The sequence below is a fragment of the Dermacentor albipictus genome, chromosome 2, assembly GCF_038994185.2.
Source record: "Dermacentor albipictus isolate Rhodes 1998 colony chromosome 2, USDA_Dalb.pri_finalv2, whole genome shotgun sequence".
Lineage (NCBI taxonomy): Eukaryota > Metazoa > Arthropoda > Arachnida > Ixodida > Ixodidae > Dermacentor > Dermacentor albipictus.
This window is the reverse complement of record NC_091822.1, coordinates 59,675,273-59,691,730: the sequence shown is the minus strand read 5'-3', so window position 1 is coordinate 59,691,730 and position 16,458 is coordinate 59,675,273. Positions and strand designations below refer to the sequence as shown.

Below are 16,458 nucleotides of genomic sequence, written 5' to 3'. Positions count from 1 at the left end.
GGCTGCCTTGAGGTCGTAGAGTTCGAACGACTGATCCGTCTCGGGATTATCTCGGCCTGCATAGAGATATTCCTGACCTCAAGGGTCCTGTTTGGTGCAGAGATACTTGTCCCTTAAGGTTTCTGCCAGTTGTGTTGTTGTGCCCTGGAAATTGTGTAAAGCACGTTGTAAGTGTTTCTGTGTTTCTCCTCGAGATTGAGCGGGATCAATCAAGCTGCGGAAGAGCTTCCATGTATTCAAACCTGACATCTGTCGGACTGCCGTGTTGCAGCGATCAACCCAGTTGGAATCAGCTAATTGAGAGGCATACTCAGCAGCCCGCTGGGTCAGGTCTGTTATACGTCTTTTCAGTCTCTCGTTGTGTTTTTGTCGTTTCCATCTTTTCGTGAGACTGCGGCAAGCTTCCCAGAGATGGAGTAAATGATTATCCAACGCTGGACAGTCCTCCGCAATCTGTATGCTTTTCACATGTTTCTTGAGTGTTGTCATAAGATTTTGAGCCCGCGAGCTGTACCCTTCCTCGAGAAGACTGGCCTGCGGCAGGGACCTACGGAAAGCAGCCGAGTCCGGCAATTTCGCTTGAGGTATTTGCCTTTTTAGGGGCCGGGTATGAATTAAAGTGTTAATGATGCAGTGATCGCTTCCTAGCGTGTCTTCGGTGTTGTACCACTCAACGTGATGTATATGTTTGGAAAGCGTGAGATCGGGACAAGTGTCCCGAGTCACGGAGTTTCTAACACATGTTGGTTGTGCTGGGTCGGTCTGAAGGGTTATGCCTAGCGTGGAGATGAGCTCCGCTAGCTTCCTACCGCGCAGCTCCTCTTTCTTGTAGCCCCACACCTTACTGGGAGCATTGAAGTCGCCCAAAATAATTAAGGGGTCCCGACCAGCTATCTTCAGTGCCCGGGTGAAGATGTCTGCAAAAGTGATACGTTTTAGCTTGGGCGGACAATATATGTTAAGGATGTGTACTTGTGGGTCAGAGCGTCGCAGAGGTAACACTGTGACCATGGTGTACGAATAAGTTGTCTGTAGGTCGAGGTCTACCTCTTGTGCGGTGTACGCTTTGTGTACAAGGATGCAAGTAGATGGATCTCGCTGAAATGCATTGTACCCTGAAATTTTAGCTGAGGCCCCTGGTTCCTGTAGAGCCACGATGGCTGCTAGAGGTTGCAATGTTTCTAAGTAGAGACGAAAATGAGCGCGTTTAGTCCGATTATTGAAGCCCCTACAATTCCACTGTACGATTGACAGTGGTTCCTGTCTTGATTTAGCTTGCATTTTTCTAGATCCCTGCGCCATGATTAGCATTAGTAGACTCTGGCTGGCTATAAATAACCGTGCCGGCACTCTGTATCGTATCCAGTGAATCAGCAAATTCTTCATGTTCCTCGTACTCCGTTACGCGGAGGAATTTGCTCGGACGCCCGGCCTCTGTAATGGGACCGGTGCGGCGGAAGAGTCTTGGGTTAGTTTGGATTCATGTTTTGAGGTTTTGAGTCACCTGTTGTGTGACTATTGTGGCTATTTGCTGTGTTTGCAGTTAAATGGCAGACTGGACTGGCTCACTGATTAGATTTGGGAGTTGAGCCACTTGCCCCGTTAAGGCCTTCATTTGCTGCTCCAGGGCGGTAACCCGGACTTCTAGGTTGTTAGTAGGCGACGCGCTTGCCGACTTTACGGTGCTGCCCGAGCACACGGGTGCCGGACCCCCCTCGTCATCCATGGGTCCTCCCGGAATCGGACTGTTCGTCCTGGCATTTTCAAGTGCATGAATTTTGCTAGCTAGCTGCGCGTTTTGTCTCCTGAGAGCTTCTAGCTCTTTCCGCACCTCGAGTTCCATTGGGGAAGATTGGGAGGGGGGAGAGGAGGAATGAGAGGCGACTCCCGCCCAATTGCTCACCTGTTTTGAAGAGTTACCAAGAGGGGGGAAAATCACCTGCTATGAAGGAAGGCGGCTTCGGCCCGGTCTCGGATTGTAGAGCATTTTGCGTCTTCTGCGCCTTCTGTCCCAGTGGTGCTTGTCCGGGCTTGCCTGTCTTCTGTTGTTGTGGTGGTTCTTGTAGTCCTCCCCGTTGCTGCCGCGTTGATGGCGTTGCCGCTCCTCTTGCTGGGGTCGTTGATCCCGGACCCTTAAGTTTCCGGAATTTTTCTACACACTCTGCAGATCCAGTGAGGTGGGCTCCTCCGCAGATCATGCAGGATGGTGCACACTCGTGTTCTGAAGTGCGTTCGTTGTGGAGCCAGCTTGTTTGCCACAGAAGCCGCATCTTCCTTCCTATGGGTGGGGGCAGTTATGCACCCAGTGGCTCACCGTGCCGCATCTGTAGCACGCGGGTATGGTCTTCTTATACTCCCTTACCGGAACGCATTCATAATTATATTGCATGTAACGGGGGAGTCTTCGGCCTTCAAAGGTTACCACCGCCACGTTAGTAGTTCCCAATTTTCGGACAAAGGCGATCTCGCCCTCCCTCCAGTAGAGCTTGGGCTTGAGAGAGGCGGAGGTTTCTTCCTCGCGGACGTTGATCACCCCTTTGCATACCTCTCCATTCAGCTTGAGATGACCGCGGAAGGGATAGGAGCGTTCCCCTACCTGCAGGTCGAAATCTTTGATCAGCTTGTCAGCTATCGGTGTTGTCTGGGTTCCGCACACGATAACGTTCTGTTCCCATACGGGCCACACATTGAGATCTCCGGCAGGTACTTCACCCACGTATTGGGCCACCGCCGATCCCACGTCACCATGCTTGAAGGCCATTTTCAGGTCCAGGGTGCCTCGGGGCTTCAACACCACGATTAGATCCTCGGAACGGAGTCTGGGCGTCTGTTTCGGGTGCCAGTTGCGAGCCGTCTTCATTTGCAGCAGTGGCGCAGCGCGAGCACCGTCCGCATTCCCGGCGCGGAGGAAATTCCCCGCCGCCGTTGACGTCGGCGGCGCCGCGCCAACGCAGCTTCTGGTAGAACTTGAGACTGACTCCAACCAAATAACTGAATTTTATTAGCCCGACGTTTCGGAGCCCATTCGGCTCCTTCTTCAGGGGGTTGTTCTTCGGGGGGTGGTGGTGTGCCGCTTTTAAAGCGTCTTTTTTGAAGAAAGGAGGGGGGGGGGAACACGGGAGGTGGGGAGACACTCCACAGACGGAAAGGTGGGGGAAAGGTGGTGGGGAAAGGTGTTCCCCCCCACCTTTCCGTCTGTGGAGTGTCTCCCCACCTCCCGTGTTCCCCCCCTCCTTTCTTCAAAAAAGACGCTTTAAAAGCGGCACACCGCCACCCCCCGAAGAACAACCCCCTGAAGAAGGAGCCGAATGGGCTCCGAAACGTCGGGCTAATAAAATTCAGTTATTTGGTTGGAGTCAGTCTCAAGTTCTAATCAATTTCCCAACCAGACAGGCAATTCTGTCGAAATGTTTAGCTTCAAGCTTCTGGTAGCCATGTTCGCTTGTTGCTTGCGTTGCCGCAGGCGTACAAGTGCTTGAAGACACTCACTTTCGGTGGGCAGGATGTCCTCATGTCAGGGTTTGGGCTCGATTGCGGTCCAATTCATTCCCGGTGATCTTCTGCGTCGCCATGTCCGGAGAACCTCAGACGCCGGCTGCGCCGAGCTTAGCCCTCGTTAGGGTCAGCTCAACCGCGGCATGATGCGATCTTCAGATTGGCGTAAGAGCGCTGAAAATTGGTCCACCTGCTTTAGGTCGGTGTCTGCAGGATCCTTGCGATATTCGGCGTCGGATAAGACCAAGATTTTAGTGTGCTGTGTGTTGGCCCGCGGTTCCAGTCTAAAATCGACGGAGCCGATGCGTCGCACGTCCGACCTCACGGAACGCCTCCGAGCGTCCCGTCCATTCCGGGGTAGGCCTCGCGAGACGTTCTCGCAGAAGCATGGATCGGCGCACGCGCGGAACGTCCGCGCCGCTTGCCGATCCCGAGGCAAAGAGGAAGAGCCTTCTCCTTTTTGCTCCCAAGTAACCCCGCCGTTAGGTGGCGTTAGCCGAGCAACACTCGCGCCATCTCTTGTACTACCCTGCAGGCATACCGACCGCCGTAGTAAAGCCACGCGGCGAAGCCGGATTACAGGAGAAGGGCGCTATACGAGAAAACAACATATCAGGGGACGTGGGAGAGTCGCGCATCCCCACAATCCAAACTCTTTACGTCGTGCGTTGCGTACACAAGTAACAACATTAGCTTGTCCTACTCGGCGAACAAGGAAACCATACGCGGTTCTGATCGAAACATGGATTCCCCTTCACATTTGGTCGCTTGGTGAGTCACCGCGATTCACTTGAACCAATGCCTCACCAGACGAACGTTCGTCGATTCCTTGATTATGTCTCATGATTCAGTAGGAAACCTGCGCATTTGGAAAATGCCTGCTACTAGCACGTAGAGAACACTGACAACGCAACTAGTGAAATCAAAGCCAAGTTTTATGCATTACGGGAGAATCTACTTGACAAAAAAGAAAGAAAGGTTGAAATAAACCGCTAATAAGGTTTTCTTTGTTTAAGGTTTATTTAATAAAGAAGCAAACAATAATTAAATTTAGTGCTGCGAAAGTACTTTTGTATCGATCATACTAATTTCGGTTTCTACAACCAAATCTCGTAATCTATAGAAATGAATCGTGTCATCGAGATTATGCTTAAATAAAGCTTGCAGGCGGGTGGAAACTGCATTCCCTAGAGCACGGCTTTTCCACTAAGCTGCATTTCCCGCTATTATAACAGAAGTGGCCTGACTTAAATCTAAGATGGTCAGCCACTCACTTGGAATGGGAGTCCGGTAAGAACGGCACAACAGAAATGTCTTCATTTATTACTTCTATGGAAGAATGGGCCCGGCTGACAAGTAGCGATGAGCAGTTGTTCGTAAAACGTGGACTATGACATATTTGCACTAATTAATGAGAAGCATTAAATTTTCCGCGCAGATTCGCCCGAAAATCGAAGCATCGATTGCGATAGCAAATTAGTGAACAGCTATACGAAGTAAGGTTAGTAGTTTTATCGGCCGTGTACACTTATGAACATTTGCTTCCTAACTAAATTAACAAGCACGGTGTTACGCGCGCACAAGCAAACATGAACACATCTCACTTGATGACGGCGCGTACTCGCTGTCAAAACGCTGGAGTGAGAAAGCCTGGCCCCAACAGCGAGCGAATAGACCTTCTTGCTCCCTCTCGTAACGTAAGGTAAGCGCCGAGAACAGAGTGCACACGAAGCTATTATTAGCCCTCGGTGCACCTAGACTGTGCTCATCGCAGATTGCTTTCAAGATAGGGACCAGGCGGCCGCGCTATACGCAGTCGCCGCCGGAGTAGAACGCACCCCCACCTCCTACCATCTATTTCTCCCCCCCCCCCCCTCCCCGGTGCCTATCGCGCGATGGAGGACGGCGCGCTTCGTACCCGCTTTCCTCCCTTGCGTGCGCGAGATTTATGTTGAATTCCAATGGCGGAGTCGGAGCAAGTTTTTCTTCTCGTTTCGGAGCAAGTTTGTTCCAATGACGGTGAGGGCGGGAGTAAGGTGTTCCAATGGGAGAGTCGGAGGGGATTCAGAGCGGGAGTCACTCCGTGGAGCAGGACAAGATGCTCCGCCAAAATCGGCGGAGTGGACCGGAACTCTGCGTGACGTATTTCCTTTACAACGTTTGTCTGCTGGGAGGCGCCACCGGTCACGACTCGCGAGGAAGCAAAAGCTGCTGCACGCTTGGCGAGATATCCATTCCGCACTTAAAAAAAAAAAAACAGGTGAACGGCGCTGAAGAGACAAGTGACCGGTGCGGCGGTTCTGGGAGCTAACAGCGGAAGGAAATGACAAGGAAATGGCAACACGCAAGGTATGCTGGGTAACTCGTGATAGAACTTCCGCTTCCGCCTTGCTCCGGCGGCGCAGGTTGTGTTCCACTCGCGGATCTGGAGGCGTTGCTCTACGCCAGAGTCGAGTGCTCGCTCGCGGAGTCCGTCGGCTGCTCCGACTCCGCCATTGGAATTCAACATCAGCCTCCATTGTCGACTCACCCTCGCACGCTTTCACTCGCATACAGCATACAGCGCACGGCGACGATGTTATCGCCCTTCGACTTTATGCGGAACATCACGAGGACGACGACGGCAGAAATGCGCCTGGAGTGTCCATATAATTGCTATCGCAACAAAATAGTAAAACGGGCTGCAACCTGATCATCGCGGCCAGTTCTCACCTAGGTGAAGTCATAGCCTACAGACACCAGGCAGAAGATTATACCCACAATATTTGGGATTGGTTAGTCCGGGCGGAAACACATCACGGGTCTTTTCACTAGATAAAGTCCCGGCTAGGAGGGTACGTCCGGCATTCCGGCAAGCGCTGGCGGTTTGCCGGTTGAGCGGGGGCGTAAATGTGAGAGGCCAGAATGGCGGCGCCAACTGGTGGTGCAAAGCGCAACCACAGAAACACAAAGCCAATTGCTATGTTCTGCTTAGCTGCTGGCGAAAATTTTCGGCAGTGGCGTAACCGTGTTCACAGTTACGCCGCTGCTGAAAATTTGCACCAGCAGCGAAGGAGGATATAGTGGGTTACTGCAATTTTAGCTCTGGGTTTGTCTGGTCCAACTCTATGCCACCAGGCGGCTACACCGCTCCTGCAGCATATCCGGCAATCCGACCAGACCGCCCCCGTTTGCCGGAATGGTTGGCACGCTAAAAGTCTGTAAATATTTCCTTTCTCGCACACAATTTGGCTACTGAGGGTAAATAAGGAAAGACGAATATGCCATGAGTAAATCATCCTTTAGTTTAGATTAACGTGGACAGCTTTATTCGGCTCTTTCGTCCGTTTTCGCGGTTGGTGGTCGGACTTTCACCGCCGCTGCAAAGGGCACCTGCTTTCTCGCAACCGAAGTACGGGGGCGTGTGGCGAACGCTAACAGTGAATATAGCAGATTAAAAATAACCTTCGATGCGAGCGTAGTTTTCACAAACGTGTACGTGAGCTAAACGAAGCATTTGCAACGGCAAATTAAATATTGTATCAAATTTCGATGACTGTACCCAGTGCTATAATGCCCAGGTTGTGAAGATAGGAAATGGGCGACAGTGCGAAGGTGAACTTTGCTCCTCAGAAGACATTACTTCGTGACAGAGCCTAGAGTTGTGCGTGTAAGCAAATGGCCGGTCTTGCCGGCATGTGCTGTCGCGCGAGAGCATTGGGGTGTCTGAACATTTACGCGCAGCAGTGGAGTGGCGCTCGTTAAGGACAGCCCTTCTCTCTTCCCGCCGCCATCTCCCCCTGTGGCGGCTGCGGCAGAGGGTCACGGCAACGCTACAGATGTACCGCTTAACGGTCCTGCTCTCTACGAAATTACGCAATGAAACAAAACAATATACTCTCACTGCAGCAATCATACGGCTTCAAGCGCATTGTTTCTTCGGTAAAGTGTTCGGTTATTTGTTTACGTGACTGTCATCGTCGATGGTACCCGCACAATAATAATAAAAAATCGTTCAGAATGACCACCCAGGAAAAAATATATCTGTACTCTACGTCCATTTAGTCATGGCTATAATACATTCATAAATTCATTCATCTTATAAAATTATAAAATCTCTCCCTACTCGGGTCAGTCCCCCTGAGTGGGTAGGTGGCACTGCCTTTAAGGTTATGATGATACTGATTTTATGATGATAGTGTTTTATGCGAAGCATATTACGAGGGCTCAACCCAGCTCCTCAGGCGCGGCGGTGACCATGAAATCACGTGACACCGTGACGTCACGACAGAGGAGAAGTGGCTTTGGCTCAACTCTTGCAAGACGGGCTGGGTGGGAATCGAACCAGGGTCTCCGGAGTGTGGGACGGAGACGCTACCACTGAGCCACGAGTACAACGCTTCAAAGCGGTACAAAAGCGCCTCTAGTGAATGCGGTGTTGCCTTAGAAACGCGCTGTTTCTAAGGCGTGCGTCTCTTGCTCAGGCGCACATTTCGTTGCCGCGCCGAACGCTGCTTTGCTCGACGCTCACCGCGTCCAATGCGGGGCGCGTAGTCGCTGCCCTGTAGCCCATTGTCTTACACCCCTTGGCGGGTCGACGGGAACGCTGTCGCGTTCCACTCTTGAAGGCGAAGAAGTAATGCATGAGTTGTTTCTTCGTCTAGCCGAACCAAATATAGCCAAGCAACAGCAGTTCACCAGGCTAAACAGTGGTTCAACAACTAAAATAAAGGCTAGTATGCTTCGCATCCTGGGCTTAACCTTACCTAAGCCACAGCCATTTTTTTTTATGCGAAGCATATTACGAGGGCTCAACCCAGCTCCTCAGGCGCGGCGGTGACCATGAAATCACGTGACACCGTGACGTCACGACAGAGGAGAAGTGGCTTTGGCTCAACTCTTGCAAGACGGGCTGGGTGGGAATCGAACCAGTGTCTCCGGAGTGTGGGACGGAGACGCTACCACTGAGCCACGAGTACAACGCTTCAAAGCGGTACAAAAGCGCCTCTAGTGAATGCGGTGTTGCCTTAGAAACGCGCTGTTTCTAAGGCGTGCGTCTCTTGCTCAGGCGCACATTTCGTTGCCGCGCCGAACGCTGCTTTGCTCGACGCTCACCGCGTCCATTGCGGGACGCGTAGTCGCTGCCCTGTAGCCCATTGTCTTACACCCCTTGGCGGGTCGACGGGAACGCTGTCGCGTTCCACTCTTGAAGGCGAAGAAGTAATGCATGAGTTGTTTCTTCGTCTAGCCGAACCAAATATAGCCAAGCAACAGCAGTTCACCAGGCTAAACAGTGGTTCAACAACTAAAATAAAGGCTAGTATGCTTCGCATCCTGGGCTTAACCTTACCTAAGCCACAGCCATTTTTTTCTTTTTTCATTGTTTAACCTAGGTAGGACATTAGGTACTATAATAGCAAGAGCTTGGTGGCGCAACCCACCGCCCCGTTCCAAAGGGGACGCTCATAATATCCATCCATTCATCCATGATTGGCATCAACTGACAGCACGCGTGCTAGTAGCAAGCTCTGCTTGATTTCCAAAATGAATGGAAATTCTCTATGAGGTGTAAGTTTAGCCTTTCGGGTGTCGTTAAATACAGTAAAATGGGTCGCCTTCCTTTTTTTTTATCCTGATCGTGTCTTACAGACAGAAATATTGTTGTGAGAGCGTAGGGATTTGAATGACGCAGAATGTTGGGAACAGTGCTCGTGAAAAATGGGCTTTGTTTTCGAGGTGGAGAGAGAGAGAGAGCAAAGGCAGGGAGGTTAACCAGAGGGGAATTTCCGGTTTGCTGCCCTGCCCTGGGGTGCGGGATATAGGGGCTATAAAGACTACAAAGAGCGAGAGAAAAAAAGAAAGAAAGGGAACAGGGGAAAAAAAAAGAATTTGAGCAGAAGAAAAAACAAATAGTGATGTACGCCTTTCGTACGTCTTTCTTCGTGACGATTTCTTTGTTTTTTAAATTGCCCTGGATGTCCGTGGCGCATACCCACAGCGAGGGATTGCCGCTAACGAATCGGGTGGTTTATAGGAACGGACAAAGCGACGGGAAATAGCAATTAGGCAGTTATTGTAACTTACAGATCAAACTTATATGGTAAGAAAAAAATTAATAGAAGTGATAGCTTCGTATTCTTTTTTTAGCTTTATGTAATGACGTTGTTGACGTTCTCGAACTGTAGGCCACGCTTGTTGCCCACACTCGCCAACCCCACACCCGCCACCCTTTTTTCTTTCTTTCTAATGTCTTTCTTTTTTTTTTTACTGCAATACATGCAACATGTCTTCGTTTTGTGCCTTCGAATATTCTGCGTCCGATGTTCAGCGATGCACTAATCGATGTCCCGTGGCGGCGCTCAGGTGCACGCCTTTTTTGTTCGGAGCGAGCGACGCGTCACCACGGCAACGGCTCCCATGGCCCCAATCGCGAGCCTGGAGATTCCATTCGCGCTGCGCTGGCCTCGCCGGCCACGGTAAGTGGCCATTCTCCGCCGTTTTGTTACGCGAAACGAGCATGTGCGCGTCGCAGTATCTCGCTCCTCCAGTACGTGAACTCAGAACGGTCTCGTTCATCGCGCCCGTGCTACATCCCGCAAGGCCGTATTAAAGGCGTCCTTTCCGAATTTGCACGGTCGATGGCCCGAGGCGGCGTCACCAAGCTCCTCATGCTCCGTTTTCGCGCGCTGGAAAACACGAGTACGACTTTGACGTCGTACAAGAGTACTATATACATAGTCCATAGTACAAGTACAAGAGTACATAGTAGCACTTGGAACGGCCTGCGCATGCATCGTCCACGACCGTGAGACGCGACCATGACTTGCGTGGTGCTGTCACGGTGCTACCTGGACCGAGACAGTGACGAATTTCAAACACGCTCATGTCTTCAGTAAGGACATTTAGCCCAGGAACAGTACATATTCCCTGCCGACACCGCTAGGAGGGGGGGGGGAGGGGGGAGAGCTCCAGGGGGTGGGGAAGTCGCAATCACCTTCAAGCAGTAGTATCCAAACACGGTGACACTCGTTTATTTTATTTTCTTAGGCTAATATAGAATGAATTCTCTGACAACCGTGAATAGCTGGCGCTGTCCTCCAAAAAAGAGCAACGGATGACCATAGCTCGTCGTCTTACCAGCGCTGTCTATAGGTTAGTGCGCGTCCTCTCATCATTGACGCTCGGTTTCGCTTGCACGACAACTGCAGGACACCAGCATGCAACAGGGTCCGGAGCCGGCATCCTCCGACGCTGGGGAGTCCGCGCAGCCGGTGGTGTCACTGCACGGCTTCCAGTTCCACAGCCGCTGCCAGAAGATCGACTGGCGAAAGATCGGTGCGTGTTGCCTCTGCGTGGTCTTTTTCTTTTTTCTTGTCCGCTCGTGGGAAGGTGTACTGCCAAGTGTGTATTGTGTAAAGGATTGAGCAGTAACCGCACGCTCCTCCGCTACTTTAGTCGTCCTCAATAGAGAACAGTCGACCAGTAAATCGCGATATGATGCCACGACGCAGGGAAAGTATTCAAACCACCCTTCAGTCGAACTAGTTCAAGACACGTGTGCATTTGCAGTATGGTTTCGTGCTTCAATGTGACATCATGGACACTTGGAGGGTTGCCACATGTGACGGGTTACCACAAGTCACTGACGTGCTCGCCCGTCAGCCAAGTCTTGTTACACGCGGGTCGCACCACGGCTGTGTGGCTGAAATCGGTGCGCGGCAGTATATCCTGCGCCATTAAACCGACGCTTCTATTACGACTCTCTATGCTTCCTTGCCGTTCACACTGTATAGGAGGAATCACCGGCGACGGAGACAACACGAGAGAGTTCGGTAAGCTGACGTGAGCACCGCGCACACGAGCATAAACGTGGACCTTAGGTTCCTTCAGGAGCGACCGCGAGAAGACTTTTGATCCAGGCTAGTATATGCAGTGTAGGGGCGAGTTGGTTGAACAACAGGGCAAGGTCAGCATTACAGAATGAAGGAGACTATCAACTCATGCTTACTGTTAGATTCTGCAGAATACATATGCCGTATATTCAGCGAGTCAAAGAATGACTACATGAACCGCACTTTCGGCTCATCGATCCCTTACAGCATGACGCGTGTCTGTACGAAAGAAAAAAAAAATCAGGTGCCTTTGAGATAGTGAAACAGAGATCACTGACACACGTATCCAGCAATTTGTCTTCCCTCTACTATCTTTCGCGTCAGCCCGGGGCTACTTCTGCGCATCACGTTCGGTTCATCAAACCTTGAAGTACATCCGCACCTCCTGCAATGCAGTGCAACATGCTCCGAGAGAGCTTTCATCACGTTACAGTTGTCTAGTCTCTCACTGAGGTTTTGCCTACGTAGTTCTTCTAGATCAATAGGGAATCGTGTTCGATGCGCCGAAAGTGTCCTTTATGAAGTAATTCTTTTTGCCTCTCTGGATCGCTTTAACGTGCAGTGAATAGCGAGCCCCTTAGGCGAGACTCGCTGTGAAGTCGCAGTACGAGACTTGCTCACCCTTTCGCTCCACGCGCAGCGGCTGTGGACGTGGACCAGGTGGCTCGCGAGGTGGACGTGAACGCACTGCAAAAGAATGTCACCCACCTCACCTTCTGCGACATCGACCACGAACTGGTACGCAACCATTGCCCAGTTTACGTCGGGCTGCGCAACGATTGGTAGCATTGCGCCTGTATCCAGGGCGTTCTGAGGCTTGCTAGTTTTTTTTCGCGAGTTCTGAGGTCCAGGAACTTTGTAATATCGGTCATGTCAGTGTTGCTGTAAATGAAAACTTAGACACGTTAAACCCTAGAGAGAACACACCACCACCACCACCACCACCACCACCATTACCATCAATTTATGTACGCTGGAGGACGAAGGTCTCTCCCAGCGATCTCCGAGTACCCCTCTCTTGCGCTAGCTAATTCGAACTCGCACCTGTAAACTTCCTAATTTCATCCTGACTGCGCACGTCCCCTCCCTTGGCAATCATCTTGTAGCTCTGAAGGCCAAACTACACATACGCTTGCCGTCGCGCCACAGCTCACGCCCACGCATGTGGTGCAAGGCAGATCGTACGCGTCGACGCGAGCCCAGATATCTTCGCCAGACAAGTATCGGTGCTCTGGCTGCCCCCCAAAAGTGCGAAACGATGTCTACCAGAGCCAAGTGCGCGCATTTTGTATGTTCGAACCGCCATTACTCGCGAGGCGCGGCAAACGCAAGGGGCGTTAGCGCGAGCTTTCGCGCGCCAGCACGCGTACTTGTAGTGTGACCGTAGTGGTCCACCGGTTATCTCCCCTACGCATCACATGGCCGGCCCAGCTTCATCCTTTTCTGTTAATGTCAACTGGAATATAAGATATCCCAGTTTGCTCTCTAATCCACTCCGTTCTCTTCTCGTCTCTTAACGTTACGCCTACCATTTTTCGTTCCGTCGCTCTTTGCATGGTTTTCGAGCTTCTCGAAATTCTTCTTGAACTTCTTTGTTAACCTGCAAGTTTCTGCCCCATATGTTAGCACCGGTGGAATGAAATGATTGTACACTTTGTTTTTCAACGGGAATGCTAAGCTCCCAAATAGTTAACTATATAACTTACTAAATAACTCACTAACCAGCTTGCCATTACGTCTGTTCCTGAGAACGAGTTTCGGTTTCGGCATTCAGGAAGTGTACATGCGTCACGACGCCGTTACACACGAACAAGCTACATGTTGCGATCCCGACGAGTGCCCCACGCCAGCGCACCCAAACCACGCACGCGGTACTCCTATTTGTGTTTGTATGGGCGACGGCACTATGTCTACATCTTTATCGCTACACGGAACTAATTTCGCTCTATAATGACGTCACGATAACGTCATTGACGCAGGCCCGACATTCTGAGGCCGACTTCACTTTCAAATTATATCTTCTAGGCGTTTTCTAACCTTCATATTTGCCAAGAGACATTATTTTAGGTGCTAGAAGCGTATATAGCAGAGTTTCTTCTACTTCACCAATATTTGTCAGTGTTTGCGTGCGTACGCGTTTACAGAGACCGGGTGCACTCTGAAACACTTGTCTCATCGCGAAGCACCTGTTTCATTGCGAATACGCACTCGTGTGTTTTCTTTTCTCAAAGTCAGAGTTGAGTTCAGTGATCTTCTCTGAGCAGTTTAGGCGATATTCTACCGCACAGACGTCACTCGGGGACGTTTCCGCAGGAAGGAACGTCAGTGGACACCAACTTCGTCAAGTTATTCAAGCTGGCACAACTCTGCATTGAATACCTCATGGTAGGTAACGCGTTTGCGCTGCTGACTTTTGTTTTCTAGAACAGAAACAAAACATGTTTTGTTCGCAGAAGCCAATATTTGTCAGCACTCTAATGCACTAATGATGGCGCATGCCTAACACTGCCTCATTTTCTGTACTCTTGCATGACGCTTAATAGCTAGAGTGTACGTGTAACAAAAAAACTGTTGTTGGATTTAAGAAATAAAATTGGACACGGCATCAGCTTCAATGCGATAATGCGGAATATTCCATCGAAGCCACCTTTTACAAGCCTCGGCATTTACCTAAAGCTTGTCAACCCTTGCCATGGGGAGTTCGAAGACCCGTACCGGATACCGAACTCCCAGGCGCTCGTTGACTAAGCAGCGACAACCCGGGGGACCTTGCTGCGGCGAGCATTGACGTAACGTTGAAGACCTTTATTACATGCTGCCACATAATGAGTTATAGCATCCTCAGGAGGAAGCTTTAGCTCGGGTGCTCCTATCTAAATACATGTAGACGGGGAATTCGTTTTTCTCGGCAACCACTGCACCAAATTTGACGATGTTTCTCGCATTTAAAAGAAAAATTTGAAGGGGGGGGGGGGGCTGAGAGTTCAAGTGACTGCTGGTTTCGAATTTTTCATTTAGGTTGTCAATGTTTTATGAAAAATTTGCCAAAATCGCAAATTTTCTGCAAACGAAACTATAAAGTTTAAAACTCTGTAACACAACAATGAAAAATTATATCACAATTCTGTGACATTAATCTAATAGCACATCCACAGCGGACAAAATTGATATGTTACACATGAATATAAAAAATTTAGTATTATGAAAACACGGCTTTTGCAGAACCCTTGTACACAACGTAACCAATTCACGTAAGATACAAATTGACATAGCAAATTTGTCCGACTGTTATAATAGATGCCGTTGACAGAACTGCGATATCTGTTCTTGATGTGGAGCTGTTAATTTGTGAATGTCGTGCTCCTATGTTTTCGAACTTTCAAATTTTTCGAAATATTTTAAACAGAATTCAGGCCCTAAATCGAAATTCCGCTTCCAACAGACACTACAATTTAACTTTCTCAAATGCAACAAATTTCATTAAAAACGATCCAGAGGTTATCTCAGCAAAGCGTTTTTGCGTTTTACATGTATTTGAATAGGCTGCGTCGGAGTGGGGCCCGAGCTAAATGTTCCTCTTAAGCAATTTGTCGAGGGATCAAATAAAAGAAGAATAATTGCATTGCCATTGCCAAAGATGCTGCAAACGAATTCTTGAACGCTACGCACCGTAAAAACAAGTAAAATATATCATTCTTCATAAAAGAATATACTCGTATGTGCCAAAAATGCTGTCCAAAATAACTGATATCAATGCTTCCATGCTTTTGTCTATTTAATAAGTAAAAAATATATCACACGAACTTTAGAACTATATCAGTTCTAAACCAACAAAGCAGTGCATGCCGCTGATATGACAAATGCAAAGGCCATGAAATGAACAAGTTGGACAAATATGTTAATGAAATTTTGTCATTCAAGAACCGTGTTTACATTCATGTACGTATGCAACGGCCAATGAAAACTATCAATGACGCTGGAATTTGCTCCAATGTATTACGCAGGAGCAGCTGTCACCGGTCGTGTATCGTGAGTAATTGCACCGAAATTATAGTCGCAACAGAGAGCACGTATAAAAAGCAGGAGTTCTGCAAAATATACGACGGCGAGTAAAATGAAAGTGAGCCAATGCGAACATATGACAAACGGGGTACTTAAAGGTAGTCTCCATAAGCATTTAGTCATTTGTCCCATTGACTAAGGAGTTGCGTGATTCCGGTCTCATAAAATTCCTTGGGTTGCAGCTTCAAAAAGTCTGCAACTCTCTTTTTCACATCATCGTCCGACACGAATGTGGTTCCTTTGAGTTTTTTTTCGGTTGCCCCAAAATGTGGATGTTGCAAGGCGACAGGCCTGGTCTGTGTGGCGGATGTTGCATCATTTCCCACTTGAACGTTGCCAGTTTTGTATTAAATACATCAGCGATGTGGGGGTGGGCATTGTCCTGGAACAAGATGACCCCATTCGTCAATTTTCCACATTGTTTCTTCCTCATTGCAACACGCAGCCGTTACGGCATTTCACAGTATCGGAAACAATTGATAGTCTCTCAAGACTTAGCAAATTCTATCCGTAATGGTCCCTGACGATCGAAAGAAAAGTCAACAACACCTTTCCGGCGGAAATGATGGCCTTTGCTTTCTTTGGGCGTGGTGAATTCGAATGTTTCCACTGTAAGCTTTGCCATCGTGTTTTAGGTTCGTAGTAGCACCGTGGTTCGTCCCTGATCGCACCTGATCGCAATTGCGGACAAGAAGTCGTCGCCCTCATTGTGATACCAGATCAGATCAATCAAGGCAGCGCCGAACTTCTCCGTCTTCTGGCGGTGGTTCAAAATCTTGGGCATCCATTACGCACACAAAAGTCGATGACAGGGATGTTCATGAATTATGGCGTGAACCGAATCGTGACTGATGTTCAGACGCTCTGCCAGTCCATCGATGCTTATCCTTCGTTCCTGTCTCATCACCTCATCAACTTTTGCAATTTTGTTAAGGGTGATTTTATGATGGCTTTAGTCCCGTCTTGGATCGTCTTTGCAACTTTCACGTCCTCCTTTGAACCGTTTGCTCCAACGCTTCACAGTGGCCAA

General features: G+C 49.5%; 1 protein-coding gene across 1 annotated transcript in view; it reads left to right on the top strand.

Moving 5' to 3' along the window:
• The first annotated feature begins 9,835 nt into the window (after positions 1-9,835).
• The window catches only part of DZIP1 (DAZ interacting zinc finger protein 1), a 62,774-nt gene continuing 56,151 nt past the window's right edge, over positions 9,836-16,458 (top strand). The window contains exons 1-4 of the mRNA XM_070533626.1: positions 9,836-9,950; positions 10,683-10,809; positions 12,007-12,104; positions 13,680-13,751. Of these exons, the coding sequence (XP_070389727.1) occupies positions 10,692-10,809; positions 12,007-12,104; positions 13,680-13,751 (288 nt within the window). The 5' untranslated portion in view covers positions 9,836-9,950; positions 10,683-10,691. The remainder of the gene's footprint in view (positions 9,951-10,682; positions 10,810-12,006; positions 12,105-13,679; positions 13,752-16,458) is intronic.